The following is an 18,459-nucleotide window of genomic DNA, read 5'->3' on the forward strand; positions in this document are numbered from 1 at the left end:
TGATTTGTGATTTAAAATTTTGTCTAAAGTTTTTATTGGTCAGATGTAATATCCTCTGGTGTAATATCCTAATCATTTATAAGCAGAAAGTCATCAAAATTAACAGAAATAAAGACTTATAACATCCATCTGTGTGTAATTTCAGACTTTCCTCAATTTCTTTGGTGCATTCTCTGATCGGAATTTAAATTAGCATAACCAACCTCCACAATAATTAGTCCAACAGATTACAAATACTTTTTGACATGAATCAATTGGTTCCAAGCAACTCTCTGCTGTTTCATAGCATTACCATTTGAATAATACTTATGAATTCTGAATTCACATTTTATTTACAGCATAAAATGTATAGATTTTGACAACTAGCTTTAAACTAGTTGTCAAAATCTATGCTGTTTCAAAAAATGTCTCCCAGGTTGAACAATTTCTCTAAGGTGAGCCTCAGTTTTCACAGATCATCTTCATGCACAGCTTCACCCAAAGCACGTTTCTTATGTTTGTTGTAAATGGATTTGTAATTTGATTTGCACAATGCTGTGAACAAATTAGAACTGAAAAGAGCACTTGCAGTAAATATGTGAAACATATTAAACATTTAAACAAGTAATAAATCAGGTCTGCTCCTTAAGATGCACTTTAACACCTTCCTTGTTTTGCTGCAGCTGAAAAGTGGAGATGACCTGGTTTCCCCCACCGTTATTGCGAAGAATGCCTAAGGAGGAATTTTCATTATTAACACCAAATTTTATTTTAGCGTTTATCTGCCAACACATAATATGCCCTTTAAATGTCCCCGGCTCTGGGCGACCCCCCTGGATCCAGAAATATGGCGCATGACCTGAACTTCAACCTCGGATATTTTTTCAGCCTCGTTCGTCTGTTCGACAGACTGCACATCTGTCACTCAAACGTCTCGCGATAAACGGCCTTCATATATAAAGAACTGCTGAAGGGGTGCCTCGTCCACTTGGACGGGCGTAAGGTTTCCTTGAAGATCTTGGGCCGAGTTTGGAACAGCCGAGTAGAAAGGGAGACTGCTCTGGAAATCAACCAACCATGTCGGACGCGGTGATTAGTTTCATGAAGGACTTTTTGGCCGGTGGCATTGCCGCTGCCATCTCCAAAACAGCTGTCGCTCCCATTGAGAGAGTCAAGCTGCTGCTGCAGGTAAACGGGCTGAGCCAGCTGTTGATCATGCCGTGTTTTGTGCGTAAAGTGTGCGTAATTTGTGGATCGCTGAAAAGCAAGAAATAAAATTTACGAGGAAATTGCTTTAAAAGAGCAGACGTTGAACTAAGAACAAGGGAGGGTCGTATAATCGTGTGCGTACTGGCAACGGGCACTTGAGGGTTAACTTGGAGATCGTTTTACGCACAGGTCTGAAGGATGGCGGGGAGGTAAAATGATGTGGGATCAGAATAAAACAGCTAAGCACGTGTTCATGATATCCTGTCAATGTTTTCCAATTTCATTTATATTCGTTTAAAGCACATTGCCGCAGTAATATTCAGTGGAAGAGAATTGCTAAATTTAACCTAAAATATGTAATCCAATACGCAGTGAAGTCTCGAGTGTCTAGGTTGTGCCTTAAGACTGCTGGACAAACTAAACCAGATCACTAGATAATGTCTGGCAAGCTGCAGGGTGTTCAACAAGGTTGTTCAATGAAAAGGTCAAGATTACAAATTTATTTTCTTCACACTTCTTCTGAAAACAAGTCAGGTGTAAAGGCGGCATCTTGGTTTTCTCCCTTGTAGGTGCAGCATGCCAGCAAACAGATCACCGCTGATATGCAGTACAAAGGCATTATGGACTGTGTTGTTAGAATCCCGAAGGAGCAGGGCTTCCTGTCCTTCTGGAGAGGCAACCTGGCCAACGTGATCCGTTACTTCCCCACCCAAGCCCTGAACTTCGCCTTCAAAGACAAGTACAAGAAGATCTTCCTCGGTGGCGTGGATCAGAAGACACAGTTCTGGCGCTACTTTGCCGGAAACCTGGCGTCGGGCGGCGCCGCTGGGGCCACTTCGCTCTGCTTCGTCTACCCACTCGATTTCGCTAGGACGAGGCTGGCCGCCGACATCGGCAAGGGCCCAGCAGAGAGGGAGTTCACCGGACTCGGAAACTGCATTGGCAAGATCTTCAAAACCGATGGCCTCAAAGGTCTTTACCTCGGGTTCAACGTGTCGGTGCAGGGCATCATCATCTACAGAGCGGCTTACTTCGGATGCTTTGACACAGCAAAAGGTGCACAAACAAACCTGGTGGACCTAAATTGTGGTGCAGTGGAGATTCTTGCATGAATAATTAGCTCCTCTTTCTGTTGCCCCAACCAATCAAAACGCATGCAATCATCAAAATTTAGTTCATTAGTCTCATTCATCATCAAGCAAGGGGCATAAACTTTCCTTGTAGACTGCAAATGCTAGAAAGCAATAGGAAACTTTTTCAAGGTGCAACTGAAAGACGTGTTTTAACGGATGTGTGTGTACATTTATTTGCTTTGACTTCCCTCATGCAGGCATGCTGCCAGATCCCAAGAACACACACATCATTGTCAGCTGGATGATAGCCCAGACTGTCACGGCCGTAGCGGGTCTCGTCTCGTATCCTTTTGACACCGTCAGACGTCGCATGATGATGCAGTCGGGACGTAAAGGAGGCAAGTTTCTCTTTTGCTTGTAAACGTTCCGTACGCATAACAACAACTGGAGAATCACACACCAACATGTGGATATTAATGGCGATGTCTGAATTCCCACAGCTGACATTATGTACAAGGGCACAATCGACTGCTGGAAGAAGATCCTCAAAGATGAGGGAGGTCGGGCCTTCTTCAAGGGAGCCTGGTCCAACGTGATCAGAGGCATGGGTGGTGCTTTTGTGCTGGTGCTGTATGATGAGATCAAGAAGTTCACCAAATAAGCGCACCTTCCCAAAACCTCAAGGAAATCCCTTCACTTTGTTCAAGTCTTATACTTTTTTTTTTTGTGATATGGTGACACCGGCCTGGTGAATTAAGAATCTGGGTTTGTAGGCTATCTTTCCTGTGCAGCAGCTGGGGGAGAACAGATAGGTGTATTTGACCTGGGTTTACGCCTCATCAGAAATGTGTATATATAACATTATCAACCATCTGCTAAAAGGAAGTCTCTAGGTTTCAACAGCTGGTGGACATGATGTGATAGCAGATTATGATACAGGCCAACCGTTCCTCCTGTTAGTGTTAAGGAGGGGCCGAGGTCCTTATGATATGCTGTGACCACCTTAAACATTAATTTATTAAGAATAAAGACTCAGTCTATACTCCAGTCTCTCTGTTGTCCTTAAAAGCACCACTTTTCCCTGGTCATGTGGTTCTCAGTCTTCCTGACGATAAAGACATAAGATTACATGACAGGTGATTTCCGAAAGCAATTGATTTTACATTGAAGGTATCAGAGTAGAGGGGCCTATAACTATGCATGCCGCTCTTTTCAGATTTTTATTTGTAAAGCATTTGTGAACTCATGAATCATGTTGCTTTGTGTTGGTCTACTACATACAATTAAAACACATTGAGGTTTGTAGTTTAATGTTCAAGGAGCGTGAATATCTTTAAAATGGACTGCATCACGAAAATGAGAAAACGTAACTGCTCTGCGACTCTCCAGTGTTATGGCCTTTTCTGCAATAAAATTATTGACATCTTTTCTTCAACAGGATAAACCAAAAATGAATACGCAATTCCTTTTTTCTGGTTTAAAACATTTTATTAGATCACAAATCACATACATGTGTAAACAGTAACAAATACAAAACATATTTGCACTTTTTTGTTTAACAATTACTCTGCAGACAATATCAAAACACAGCATCAATTAACATTTTAAAGCCAATAATTCTGACTGAATTAAAGGGTTAAAATAAGTATAGTTTACAAATGGCTTTGATATCAAAACATAAACTGCTAAATAGTTGAAGAGCAGAAAACAAAGAGAGCAGCACGAGTAAATTACATGGAATAACAATAAAAGCATAAATATGTTCTAAGCTTTGCACTGTACAAATTAATCAACATCAAAAAGGGACGGTCATCTGCTGTAAAGCAAATAAATTGCTCTTTATTAGCAGAGTTCTTAACGCCAGCCTGGACTGCTAGTACTTCGTGTATTTGACCCAGGAACAGATGTCCTTGTGGTGTAGGTGTTGATGAGAGATGCACTGGAGATGATTGGCCTGGTCCTTATCATCGCTGAGGGGAAAACAAGAGGAATTCCCTTAGGTGATACAGACACAAACAGCAATTGTTTTGCAACAAGTGAGTCATTTAGCACACAGGCTTTACTAAACTCATTTTATTATTACAGCTTAAGTTTTAATTTTTCGCACCATAGTAAAAAAAGGCATTGCTGAAATTAAAAAGCTATGGAATGATGGAAACAGGAAGATTAAGCAATTTACTTATAAATGAACAAGTGATTCCCAGCTTGCTGATGCTCCAAACTGCCCTGTTTTCTGAGATAATTTAATCTCTGCAGCCATCTGGAAGCTGCAGCCCAGACGTGCAACAAAACCTGCAGCATCAGTTTGAGAGAACTGCTGCTCACTACCACATGCTGATCCTCCTTTTCTCTGATTGAAAATCAACACTGGAGTACTTCAAAGTAAATACGGAGTTCTGAAGGCAGGGATATATATATATATAGACCAACATAAAATACTGGATAATTATGAAGTAAAAAAATCTAAAAAATGCTTATTTTTTTTAATTTTTTTTTTTACAAATTGTTTTTTCAAAAGCATGATGTCCGTCTTGATTCAGACCTCTGTTAATCTGATAGTTACAATCCAATACAACCAACTGTCTTAAATCCCTTATCCAATAAACAGAGTCCATCTCTGTTTAAACTCTTTACAAATACAGGTTTCTGTGAATATTTCCAACTGAAAAAGTCAGGGTCAGAAACGGTTAGAGCTGCACTGTAATGGTTTGCAGCACAGGTTCCATTCCTTTAACTTTTAGACTGCACACAGTGATGTACCGCAGACGACAACTAATAAACGCATTGTTTAAGGTGTGCTGAAGCAGAGATCCAACAGTGCCAGGATGCTATCCTTTAAAGACCTCTGCTAGAGAGCATATCCATGTGTTAAAAGAACCCAGTCAAAGTTCAGATCTAAGTCAAAGTCATCCAATCTGACTCTGCTTTTACCAAAAACAAACAAACAGAAAAAAACATAACTGACAAGTTGTGTCCTCTTGATCTGCAAAGCTGGAAAGGACCTCAAAAGACTTGCTGCTGTAAATGCGATTAATGTGTGAAATGCTAATGAAAGGTCAAATGGAAGGAATACTTTCACAAAGTAAGCTCATACAAGAAGCAAACTCTTCCTAAAACAATGCATTTAACTGAGAACCTTCAATGAATATTCAGACTCTGCTGTACCTGAAATATACAAAAATATTAACATTAAAAAAGTTCTGCAGTTTAGCTTCTGCAGATTTCAAAGCACTTACTACACGATAGTCTGCTGGACCCCCCACTATAGGACCTGTAGCTGGGCATTGCGATCAGCCGCTGGTGATCTGTTAGTTGTTCGATGCGACTCATTCCAGGTGAGGCTGGGGTGGACTGCAGTCTCTTTAGGAAAACCTGTGGAACACATCAAGACCTGTGTGTCATACTTAAAATTTAAATATCCTGCTTACTGTCTAGTTGACTGCTGGCAGTTAAAAACCAGCAATCTAGTTGTGTTATTTGTACAAATTATTACACATAATGAGCCACTTTTGTGGCTTTTGTATATACAACAGTTTTAGTGCATTGAAGAATGACTGAGGTTTCATTTAAGTAAATCACTAAAATAAGGTTCCTAAATCAAGAAATCAACTCCTAATCAGCGTTTAGTGTACAGCCAGTTTTAAAATGCTTACTCAGCTATTTTACTGACCATTAAAAAGACAATATAATTCATTTAGCTTAGTTGCAAACATGAAAAACACAACAAATAAGTCTGACAAACATAAAATGTATTTTTTTCCAACAAGGTAATATATCTGATATTCACAGGTATGCTGTGTGTGTGTGTGTGTTTTAATGATCATTTTGAAAAATTGAAATTAGCAAAACAATTCCACTTAAATTAACATTTGTTGTGCAAAATTGTTTAAAATGATCTAATATTTTAAAAGAAACATACAAAAGTAACTTTTGTGCCAAAAAACATATTTTATTATTCAGAAATATTATATTTTGTATGAACTTGAATTAAAAACCAGGCAAAAAAGTGTCAACTCAACAGCATGGCATAATATTGTATGCTTTAGGCCATATAACCCACAAACACCAAGACTACTAAATGAGGTTTCTTGGTAAGCAATGTGTATAAACTACATAAGCTCCAGCATAAAAACATATAAATATACATATGAAATGGACATTACATTGAATAAGATTTTTCATCCAACTGCATTTAAACAACAGTTAAAAACCTCCTTTTAATCAACTGGTTGCATTTTCAGTTTTTTATAAACCAAATGACGCGTGTTACAAGTGTGATGTGCCGGAGAATACTCTGACCACACGGCAGATTCAATTACTCCACTCTAAGAATAGAGGAGGCGAAAAGCACTCCTCACAAGACGGACTTCAGAGTGAACAGTTTGTCCTGAAAACGACTGAAGCACCTCCTATTTTAACAATATTTACCAGAATTACGATAAACTATGAATATATGAAGAATGTAACAAACCTGTGACGATATCAAGAATTATAACTTTGTAGCACACCGTTAGTTACCAGCAATTAATTCAATCCAGACAGATTTTTTTTTTAACAGTGCTTGATCATCTAAATGTGAATGTTATTGATAAATAAGACAATAAATAGATGAAATATGAAGACTGGAAAAATCTGCTGGCAGAAAAGAATCATAATGTTCCTCAGTAGTATGGCTGCAAGTCGGACACCTGCTGCCATCTATCAAAGTTCATCAGTATCTGCTTTCGTGGGTGTGTTCTCAGACCGACCCCAACTAAACCTTAATGATGGATATATTTCATGAAATCACGATTAAACACTGTAAACATCCAGTCAGCAAGATACATTTAAGAGGGGATCCCTTCCCCATTGTCATGAGAATGAGCTGGCTGCGGTGGAAAGGTGAGTCAGGTAGTGACTAATAGTGGCCAACGTCATGAAATCCTTCAAAATCATTAAAGTAAATTATATTAATGAGCACCCAGAAGCCTGAACAGCAGCACCACCTGCCTGAACAATGACTGTACGATTATAAACACTGAGAAGATGCGGCTTCAAGTGTCTTCAATGAGTTTAATTTAGAGGTAAAACAGCAGATATAGTTAGAGGCCAGGAAAACTCACGGAATGTTGCTAGGTGCACACAGATCACTCGAGAACAACCTACAACAATTACATAGCTCCCTGTTTTGAAACAGTCACATACTTTAATGTAATGCTTGTTCAGTTGTTGATTTCATGTTGTTTTCTTTATAACTTTGTAATTTTGTGTTTTTGCTGTGTAAAGCACTTTAAACGGCCTAGCTGGTGAAATGTGCTATCCAAATAAACTTGATTGATTGATTTAATGAAAAGGTTGCTCTGCATTATTTTTGAACAGGCAGCAGTATAACACAGGTCAAAACATCATTCCACTTTGTTTTTGTAGCATTACAGACAAACAGCTTACATGATGAAGTAAGAGAGCCAGTGCTTGATACTGGGAAGATTACTGGAATCCTCCCAGTAAAATCAAAAAACATCAGTGTGCACTAAAACATGATTAGGTTTATGATACCGAGGCTCTTACCATGTGTTATTTTGATAGCAACTGTTGATGCTGAATTAGAAGTCATCAGCTCAGGCGTTGCCAAGCTACAGACATGCATGCATTCATTGTACAGCACAAGGTTATGTGTGTGTGTGTTTGCTTAGTAAGTCAGTTACTGCTAACTGACTTACTGGAAAAACGTCAATCAAAATGTAAAACAACTCACCAGGTTCTCCTGCTGAATGCGGCGTTGTTGTCGGTCCCTGTTTTGTGCACTATGTGCGTAAAAACCCACTGAAGAGCCTTTGGCCACAGAAGTGCTCTTTTTTGAACATTTTTCTGCTTTGGACCCTGATGAAATATTTGACAGTGCCTGAAGGAGCCGCTTGTTCTCAAAATCAATGCGACGGACCTCATCGTTGGAAAATGAGTAGTTCTTCCGAACAACCCCTCTAGAAATCTGGAGCACCATTTTTTGTTCAAGATGGCTTTCTAATCCAGATGAACCTGGAGGAGGAGAAAGCACATTTGTCTAGTTTGTGCATTTAACAGGCTTGTGAATAATGCTCTGCTGAGATAACTGAAAAATGACAATAACACATGCAAAAAACAACATAAAAGTACAAAACATGTACATCAAGGGGCACGTCTTTCAGTCAAGAGTCCCTTTTTCACATTTCGTCATGATTTGTCAAACTCATTATGTTTTTTTTTTTTTTTACTTGTTCATTAAAGTTTTTTTTTAATCCAAAAGCTGGCATGCTTTTGTACTCAACCTGCTCATCTCATATATCCCTAATTAAAATGCAGATAAAACTTGCATTCAGGAGTTCCCTAATTTGTAAATAGTGTCCACCTGTGAGTGAATTAATTTCAGAATAAATCCTGCTGTTCTATGAAGGCCTCGGATGTTGCGAACAGCATCAAGAAGTCCAAGGAACACAGCAGACACAAGTTGACAAGTCGAAGCATCCTGAGGTTGCGCAACATCCTCAGCTTTGAGCATCTCACAGAATGCTGCTCAACCCACCGACCCACAAGTACAAACCTACTGAGACATGTGCATCTACCTAGCAGGCCGATGCACAGGTAGGTAGAACACAGCAAGCATTACTCACACTCATCCACATCGGGATTTGAGTCCACCGCTTCATGAAGGTTGCTGAAGGCACCGGAGGGCAGAGTTTTCGGCTCCCGCTGCGCTTCATGACCTTCTTTCGCAGCCTCTGAACTTAATGACTGGAGTGAACCAGAGTCAGGAGAAGAGAGGGGACTCACGTCTGTCACTGAACCATCTGACTCATCTGTGCTCATGTTAGGCAAATCCTGAGATTCAGCTGAGCCTCGTCTGGTCCCTCTTGTTTTACGGCGTACAAAAGACTTGGTGGGTTTGGAAAGGTTAGAGGAGTTTAAAATACCTCTCTGACTGCTGAAAGAACTCTCTGAATCTGCGTCGGTGCTAGCCTCATTTGAAGTGGGAGGAGAATTTTTGGGATGCTGATTTTTGACCAGTTTTCTAGGCGATTGCTCATTTGCCTCTTTTGAGTTAGCTGGGAAAGCTAAGGCACTTTTTCTCGTGTCATTCCGCCCCTTGTAGTCCCCATCATTTGGAATGTCGGCCAGCATAGTCGGAAATGCTCCACTGGCTCTTTTAGAGTGCAGATTTAACTCATCTTTGCCTTCATGTATAGGTTCATCCGGTATGAAAGAAATCGATGATGCATCAGTTTTGTTGTTTTCCACTTCCTTCAAGTCTCTCTTTGTCTTCTCAGCGAGATGTCCGGAGTGTTTTACAGATTCTCTCTGAAGTGTGCTTGAAATTCGCTTTTTCATCTTCGAGTCCTTCTCTCGTTTCTCTCCAACATTTCTTCCACTTTCCCCATCACTGTCAAAAAAGGAGTGGTCCACTTCCCCTTCCAGTTCACTAGAGGTGAACATGGCAGCCTTCCCCAACAGAGAACCTGCAGGTTATTGTGAGCACAATGTTAATTTGAAGTTGGAGTATTTTTTTTTTAAATGTGAAACAGATTATGTAACTTTGCATGACACTTCAACACATTTAGAATGTGTTGCCTTCCCCTCATGTGTTTGCTAGCTACTACCACAAAAGCAGTATGTATGAGAGATTAAATAAAAAAACTATATTTAAAAAAGAGGAAACCATTTTTGAAGTATTCTCTTTGGATAGAGGCAGGTCAACTGAAACAACTTTGCCACAATGGTAATCTTTAGAGAGCCAATCCCTTCGCTGAATCCTGGCACTTGCAGTACTTTCTTGAAAACCTTGAAGCAAAACAACTGAGTCTCTCTCTTCTTAAAGTTCTGGATGATTCAATAAATTGTTGTGAGTGCAATACTATTACACTCTGCCACATTATGCAAAGTGATGATGAAAGCATTTGTCCTTGGAGGTAACCACGAGAAAATAATAGTCTCAGGCATTTTAACAAGCAAACCGTTCTGCTCTTCTAGCTGAATGTGAATAGCAGTGATAGCAGCTGCCCAGTCCTTTCCAAAACTTTCCTCTGATTTTTTTTACAAGTCATATCGTGACAGAGCTAAAACACAGGGGAAATCATTGCAGGATAATGTAACCCGAAGACCAAGGTTCGGCAGAAACGCTTCAAAATAGTTGACACAACTTAATAAAACTAAAATGTTAACATAAAGTTATCTAGCGTTTCTAGAAGTCAGACACTGGTTACAGTACCCACGGTACGATGGAAGAGTTAACTTACGTTTTGAAGTTTTACATGGGATAAAGCTAAAATCTACATCTAAACATCTTAAAACATATAGCAGTTGGCAGATATGGCCGTAGTAGGTAACTCAACAATGTTTACTTTAGCTAAAACCCAACGTAGCGTCTTACCTATCGAACTGCGGCGCACAGGTTTTAACGTTTCTGTTGTATACGGGTCAGACGTCCTACTCTACCCATTTCGCTTGACAAATACTAAAACCCCCGGAAACTACGCCAGGTCGCCAGTGCGCACAAACAGACGACGCTGCTAGTAGCTAGGTAACGTCATTTCCTGGTAACGGTTACACAGTGAATCGGGGACTGGGATTTAGGTAGACATGAGATTGTTTTATAGTATTTTACACAAAAAAGCCTATATAAAAACCTCAGTTTTTATTTGGGCTTTTTGTTGAAAACCTGTCACGAAATTATTTAAATGGCCTGTCCAAGTAAAAAGATATGTTAAACGAATGCGGATAATTTTTTTTAAATAAATGGGCAAATAGGAATATTTTTATAGCAAAGTACTGCCAGTGGAAATATCTTTACTGTTGATATTACATTTATTAACTACCAGTTGTTAATGTGTATGTTGAATTAATTCAAACACCACAAACTAGCAAATATTTATTCAGAACCTCCTTTAAAAATTTTTTGAGAATCTACATTGTAAAGACCTTTATACCATTAAAGACACTATATGTTCGACATTAAACTGCTCAAGCAAATACATTCAAAATAAAACTCCAGGAGAGAAGCACCTTTGCGGTAAAATATTTTGGACAAATATGGATACCAATATAGCATGCAAAACATGGGTGAGTTTTTTTTGTTTATTTTTGCTTGGGAATCTATTCTGCTAAAGAGCATCTCCTTTAACAAGACAGGGGATTGTCTGAAGGCACGTCCCCTGAAATTACAATTCGTCATGGTTTTACTATTTACTACATACTACTACACGTAAGTGATACACTCATGGGATACTGACGTCCTAGGACAATAGTACTGGGCCACTCTATAAACCTAACTACTCATAAAACCTTTATATGCCAGTGTAGAGATAGGGATGGATTGAGATATTTTTTGTGGACAAACAGAAAGCCCTTAGTAATGAAATCTGACCTTAACAAGGATAATACTTCCGACTTACTGGAGACAATGAGACATACAAACAAGGCAAAGTGAAACTCCTTTTTATTCTAAAGTTTTTAATTAAAGTGAGAAAGAGGAAATTCTTTGAAATAGACAAAATATTAACATTTCTTTCTGACTATGCGAATACCAGCTCAGCCAAAATTATTTAAATAAACAGTCCATACTGTTTATTAAATCTCAAATTTATAGCCTTCCATCATTGTCCATTTGCTCAAATCACTCTCGGCCTCTGGGGCAAACAGAGGTTGTAATATGCAGTTTGATCCCAAAAGTCTGGTCCTTTCCAGCCACACCAGCCCTGCGGAAGTCAACATTCATGTTAAGATCACGACTGGCATATGAAATGTTTTTCAGTTCACAGATATATCTGAAGTGGTGGCTTTCTGTAGCTGCTACCTTCTCTGTGATAACCTGAAGGTCCTCTGCTCCTGTGTAATGTGGATCTAGGATAAGATAGCGGATTTCACCAGTGGTCTCACTCCAAGCTACGCCCAAGATAGTGTGAGCCAAAACTCCCCCACCTATAAAACAACAACAAAAAGATACCATTAGTAAATTCTGACTAGCCATGGTTTCTAACTACTTTTAACAGCACATTTAAACATTATATTATGTCTTTTTTCAACAAGACAAAAACAATAATAATTGTAATATATATCAGGATGTCTCAAAAGAAGCAATCATGCTAATCTTAAGCTGGAATATCAACTCACCAATCATGACAGGAGTTCCTTCAGTCATAAAGTGATTAGCCAATTCTCTCCCCTTGGATGCCAACTCAGAACCTTGACTAAAGATGACAAAGTTATGTCAAATTCATCTACATCATCAACAAAATAAATTCCTTGAGGGTTTGTCAAGGAATCCCACCTCACCTCACAAACATGATTTTGGATGTGACTCCAAGCAGATGGTTTAGAACAGCCTGAACCTCGATGGATCCAATCCACTGACGGGACCCCACGAAGGACACCTGCTTGTCTCCAACTTCCACCAAAGCCTGTAAAACAAGGACCCCAGATAAAGACTGACATGTTGAACATCACCACTGCTAAAATTTGAGAGGCAAATTTAAATCACATTTCATTCAGAAAGCCTAAAAATCAGAAACATGAAATTTAAATCAAATATACTTAAAAATCCCCATAAAACAAAACAAGTACAATGTAGAAAGGTAGGTCTTGTCACCAACAGAAGAGACAACAAAGGACATCTCTAGCAAAGCCGACAGCTAGATCATTGAGGCAACCACATGTGCTTCTTAAAGTATAAAGAGTAAAAAAAAAAGAGTATAAAAAAGTGCTACATGCTTCCAATCAGTCGCTCCATTGAAATGTTTTCCTTCAATTTTTTTCTCAATGCTAAAACTTGCCCGAACTTTATTTTATTTTTAATTTGAAGTACTCTTTTAAATTAAATCTTTTATCAACATGTTTCTTTCAACTGGAAGTGTCAGATTCTCAGTGGGTGAGCCCCAACTTGAATCTACAAACAAACTTCTTGGATGAATGTGCTTACATATAGATAAAGTGGGATCTCCAATAAACATAATACATTTGAAGGTAGGGTGCTGGTTTGATAGAGCTTCATGCTGCTATATGTCACATCTAAGCTTTGGACCAGGGGTCTTCAACTCCAGCTCTTGAGGGCCGGTCTCCTAAAAGTTTCAGGATCCCCCAGACCCTCGAGGCCTACATTTAAAAACTGTTTTTTCTGAAACTTTGGTTTTCCACTTGTAACACCACCATACGATATTTTCGGTCACCTAGGACGTGCATTTTCTTGTCTTTTACACTTTTTCTGAAATATTTCTCACCTTCTGACATGATGCACAAGGAAAAATAAAAAGCCCTTCATAGAATATTGCATATATGATGATGTTTTGCTTTAACTGGAATCACATCTATAAATGGGCTTCACCTGCTGGATCTCTTTGTGGCTGGGCACGCCGCGCTCCACATAACCCTGCTGCTGGAACCAGGAGCAGATGGTCTGTAGAGAGCGATAGGCACAGCCCCAGCCATTGTCATCCATGCGATCCTGCATATAGTGGTGGTAGCTGTAAATTCCCTGAACCAGGTATACCTTAAGATAAGACAAAGCACAAAATATTTAACCTTCGTTTGAATTTTTATTTATTACAGTGTGCCAAAATTGTAAAAGTTACAAGGAAAAAGTAAGTAAGTAAATATTATAGACGCTGTAAATTTACCTTTCCGTTATCGAGGGTGGGATGTGTGAGAACTGTGTGAGGGTTTCTGAGATAACCGTCTTTGTAGGGCTCATTAGGGAAGTGGTAAGCATTTGCTCTTCTGAAGAAAGGCCTGTTATCTGGCAGTTCAAACTGTCCATGCAACTCCTGTTATGTGCAAAAGCAATGAGAAACAATTGTTATAATTTGCTATTCAATCAGACTTCAGCTTTTAGAGCATTGAAGAGTCTAACTGAAACATCTTAAGGTAAATAATTAAAATAAATAAAAAAAGAGCAAAAATCAATGTGATCTTACCCGCCGCTGCGCTTCCAGTTCTTTATCCGGTACTCCGCGAGGAAAAACCACCGTCACCAGTCCATTTGGCTCTGGAAGGAGAAAATGAAGGGGCTCTGGGACACGCAGTGTTGTCCCCTTCATACACTGCAGAGTCACCTTCTCCATCTCAAACAGCTGGCGAGTCAATGCCTTCATCAGTCGTTCACATCCGCTGCAGGGCCAATTAAGAAGACATCCCTCATTGTGAGATAAGGGTTTTGTCAAAGCAGTTACCAGCTACTGTTGAATCAGTGGCAAATCCACATACATACCAGTTTTACAGATTTTGATCGTGAAATCAAATGTGTTCAAGATAAGACGTACTCTTTGATGGTGTCGCTCCCGTTGCTCCATACAGCACAGTCCATTGGAAGAGTCGCACACAGAAGGTGAGATTTCTGGACCGTTCTAGTGAGGATTGGCGCTGAGGCAGGGCCTGGCTTTGTGGCCTCCATCATCAGGGAGAGGTTTATGATACTCTAAAGAACATACTTTAATTATTCAGCAGTTCTGGTTCTATCCACATGAATAAAATAAAGTGTGTTTTGTGGAAGCAAAGCAACATTTGAGAACCTGATCTTCAGCTGTGATACAGATACCGTCTAGGGAGGTCCAGATCAGGAATTGTTGTCCCCAACAAAGATACAAGTCATTTACTCAAATGACTTGAAGTCATTTGGGGGCATTTGATAGAACTGAGTCATAACCTGATACTTCACTAAGTAAATACACGAGGTTAGAATACTGGAATACTGACTGGTATTAATGATGTTCTGGACTCTCCAGTACTGATCTTGACATTTTGTTAAAACCAGAGTTTACGTGGGATAACTTCAGACTCAATACATGCAGCTACGGTCCGACTCCAGCTGATGATCCTTTTATCCAGGCAATAATATGAAATGTTTTTTTTTATTTTTATTGTCCACACAACGCATGAATTTGGTCAGTGACTAAGCTATGTATTACTTAAATATCTGTTTATCAGAAAGCAAATCCTGCTTTTGTTGAGTGTGTCAATATGAACAAATATAAAACATGGATGATACACGTTCATACTCTCTTACACATGGACTGCTAATCCAGTAAAGTAAATAATCTGTGTCAATGAGGTGAATAACTTTGGAAGCAGTTTAATTAACATTCCAGTTTCCAGTATTATCAGGTGTAAAAAGCTGGCTGGTATGGAAAATATCTGCTGCTGCCAGAATGCAGCATTAAAAGCTCTCATCTAGGGGGACCTCAGTCCACAGATATGATTTTTTAAAGCATGGCTTCTATTTTTATGCTATCTCTGAATTAACAAATTAGAGAACTGCCTGAGCCAATTAGCTTTAGGTTAAGTGATGATTAATAAATTAAAAAAAAACATACATTGACAGTGTCTTATAAAAGTACTTACACCAAATTAACTTTTATACATCTTGTTATATTGCGACCACAAACTTTTTGGTATTTTATGTGACAAATCGACACAAAGTTGCTCAAACCTTTTGAGGTAGAAAAGTTAGGATGTAATTTTTTTTTAACTAGTGAAATTACACAATTATGGCATATGTTTATATTCAGCCCTTGTTTACTCTGGTATCCCTAATCTATAAAGAGGCATGAATACTCTTTCTAAATACTTTATACTACGGAAAATTCATAGCTTATGTTCCAACAAATTTAATACTTAAGGATTTTGGTCCTGTGAAACTTGCCATCCTTTCTGCAAGCTCCACAGCTGCATGCACACGTACTTGGCAAATGTTTCATGCAGGATGCCCTTTCTGACACAACCTGACTTTCCTCGAGAAGAAACAGTATTTGAACCATGAACCACCCAAGTCATTACCACTCCAATTTGTTCCTATAAAAAATTATCCTGAAAACAGCATATATTTACCGCTGAAACACCTTTTCTGTTTTTCTTTTTTGTTGATTTCTTTCCACTTGTCTCTTGGTCATCTGTTCTAAAAGACATTTAAAAAATGGTTAAAATACAGCCAAACAAATAAAAATGACCAGCCTAATGTGTTTTAAATTGAGTTTGCACCAGTTTGATGACCTCATTCACACCCCCTCCCCCCTGCCCTTTAACTAAACTTACATTGTGACCGTAATTAAATGAAAGTTTCTTTCAAATATATAATTTGTTCTATTCTGGGTTGTTGGCAGTTCTTAAATATTAAGATTTTAAAATATAAGATACATTTTTCACATTTTCACATCAAGTGTAAAAGGCTCCAACAAACTGATTGGAGCAGTTGTTCCATTTACAATAAAAAGTTAAATTCATTACTTACTGTATGAACTGAAATATGTCTTCAAATGGTGCATCAGGAGTTATTTCTTCAAAAACACTTTTGTTTGGCCAAATCAGAACAGGGCTGTTGCAGACTGCCAGGACACAGGACTCAGATTTCACCTGCAAACGAAGTGCCTCAAATGTTCTGGAGATTGCTTTTTGCATTGGCACCTCTGGAAGAAAAAAAAAGTCAGTCAGATATATTCAGCCATACCGGACAATATATGAAAACCTGCCAGTGAACACACCATCTATGCGGTCCAGCTGACACTTCAGGTCCAGCGGCCCTCTGAGCCGAAGAATGACCGCCGACTCAGAGTCAGCAAGTACCTGAGAAAACACAGGACAATCAGAGGATTAACTACAGATAAACGTTATATCTTAAATTTCTGATATTTGACAGCAGACTGAATGCTGACGAGTCTCTACCCGCTGCAAACGGTGGAATAAAAAACAAAGTGAAGCTGAAAAGAAAGAAACGGAGACGGTTACACACACAAATTTATCAGACTTACCATGATTTAAGTCACTTTAACAACGCAAAAATATATATTCAGCTCCTTAGATCCAAATACAGGAAGCTGATATTTCTACAACCCAGAACTGCTCAACGTGTCTTTGAACGCATCTTTCTATTGGCTCAGTTTGGCTCCTCCCGTAGATGTTGCATTCAATGCACCTCGGAATGAAAGCCATACATTTAAGAGCAATAATATGCGGCCTGCCTTTATAAACAATAACGGCATTATTTTAAAAAATATTTCCAGGACATAAAACTATCACGTATAGAGTCATTGACGTGCAGTGTTTGACTCGTTTTCCTACGCACATTGCAATGTACTTCTTCGTATAAAATAAAACAAAATAAACAAACATAATACTAACAATATATTATGAAAAATCAATATTATTATAGTTACAGAAATAAAAAAAACTAATTTATCTTATCTAGTAATATAAAGGATAATATAAAATGTAAATGTATCACAAAAAATTATGAGAGTTAAAATTGTAATATAACATGTTGTGTGGTAAAACACAAAGAAGAGAATATTTTGTGACAGTTTACTGGAATCTGGTATAATATGTGGCTCCCATGTTCCTTAAAATCAAAATAAGAAACTCTTGTTGAGATGTGTGTATTGAAAAAGATTCCAGTCTTAAGTCAGTGGTGCAGTATTTTGTTTTAGTAATATTTCTTGGAGAAACTAGTTTGGTACCATTTTCTGGAAAGAGGAGCTGGAACTGATCCCACAATAGACTGAACACATAAAAGTTAGCTGCTATCTTCCCATTGCCTCATTGTTCTGATGTTCAGAGTAATAATTGCATTGTGTAGAAGCAATATTTTTAAAAAAAAAGTATTTTAAATGTAACAATAAATAAATAAATAAATAAATAAATAAATAAATGAATAAATAAATAAATAAATAAATAAATAAATAAATAAATAAATAAGCAAACTTAAAAATGGGTTAGGCATTTGAGTTTAGCCCCCTTTTCACTGATATGCCTGGATAAAATCCAGTTCAACCACCTGCCAGCTGTTCCATAAAGATGCCAGAGGTTTGTTACAAAACATTACATCAAGTTTAAAGATTATAACAAATCAACCAACTTACCAAGATATGATTTGTTACCTAAGCGAACAGCTTCTGCAAACTGTGCATGCTGAGCGTCGATTTATGTTGGGGTTTATAATCTCTGTTCAAATCAGTCTTAGTGAGTGTTTGCAGGAACTAAACATACCAACAGCATGTGCTAAAACAAACTTACATTCATCATATGTACATAAGCAAAGCTGAACCTTCTTCTGTTTGTATGACAAATGGAAGGATGAGACAGAGTTAATATATACAAGTATTTCTGGTTCAAGTATGACCCAAGGAATAAATGATTTCTTTGCTTTGAGGATGTTTAAAACAAAATAATTTTTATAATTTTTTTTTTTTACAAGATGTTTAAAGGTTTT

General features: G+C 38.3%; 3 protein-coding genes across 3 annotated transcripts; 1 reads left to right on the forward strand and 2 right to left on the reverse strand.

The window, feature by feature from the left end:
* Window positions 1-970: 970 nt before the first annotated feature.
* slc25a4 (solute carrier family 25 member 4) lies at window positions 971-3,303 on the forward strand. The gene is made up of 4 exons (XM_014989553.2): window positions 971-1,167; window positions 1,758-2,244; window positions 2,519-2,659; window positions 2,762-3,303. Exons 1-4 carry the CDS (start codon window positions 1,057-1,059, stop codon window positions 2,920-2,922), a joined length of 900 nt encoding a protein of 299 aa, XP_014845039.1. The 5' UTR covers window positions 971-1,056; the 3' UTR covers window positions 2,923-3,303.
* A 424-nt stretch (window positions 3,304-3,727) lies between these two features.
* On the reverse strand, window positions 3,728-10,766 carry cfap97 (cilia and flagella associated protein 97). Its single transcript, XM_014989552.2, has 5 exons — window positions 10,642-10,766; window positions 8,888-9,730; window positions 7,996-8,276; window positions 5,498-5,633; window positions 3,728-4,231 (listed from the first exon to the last, which is right to left on the reverse strand). The coding sequence occupies exons 2-5, from the start codon at window positions 9,705-9,707 to the stop codon at window positions 4,116-4,118; spliced, it is 1,353 nt and encodes a 450-aa protein (XP_014845038.2). The 5' UTR covers window positions 9,708-9,730; window positions 10,642-10,766; the 3' UTR covers window positions 3,728-4,115.
* A 923-nt stretch (window positions 10,767-11,689) lies between these two features.
* Window positions 11,690-17,130, reverse strand: ufsp2 (ufm1-specific peptidase 2). Its single transcript, XM_014989551.2, has 12 exons — window positions 17,003-17,130; window positions 16,736-16,817; window positions 16,486-16,660; window positions 16,086-16,152; window positions 14,522-14,676; window positions 14,177-14,369; window positions 13,880-14,026; window positions 13,588-13,752; window positions 12,543-12,667; window positions 12,381-12,457; window positions 12,064-12,188; window positions 11,690-11,965 (listed from the first exon to the last, which is right to left on the reverse strand). The coding sequence occupies exons 1-12, from the start codon at window positions 17,003-17,005 to the stop codon at window positions 11,879-11,881; spliced, it is 1,401 nt and encodes a 466-aa protein (XP_014845037.1). The 5' UTR covers window positions 17,006-17,130; the 3' UTR covers window positions 11,690-11,878.
* Between the last annotated feature and the right edge of the window lie 1,329 nt (window positions 17,131-18,459).

This window comes from Poecilia mexicana, unplaced genomic scaffold (genome assembly GCF_051168715.1).
Source record: "Poecilia mexicana isolate PSO_F unplaced genomic scaffold, ASM5116871v1 scaffold_1, whole genome shotgun sequence".
NCBI classification, from domain to species: Eukaryota; Metazoa; Chordata; class Actinopteri; order Cyprinodontiformes; family Poeciliidae; genus Poecilia; species Poecilia mexicana.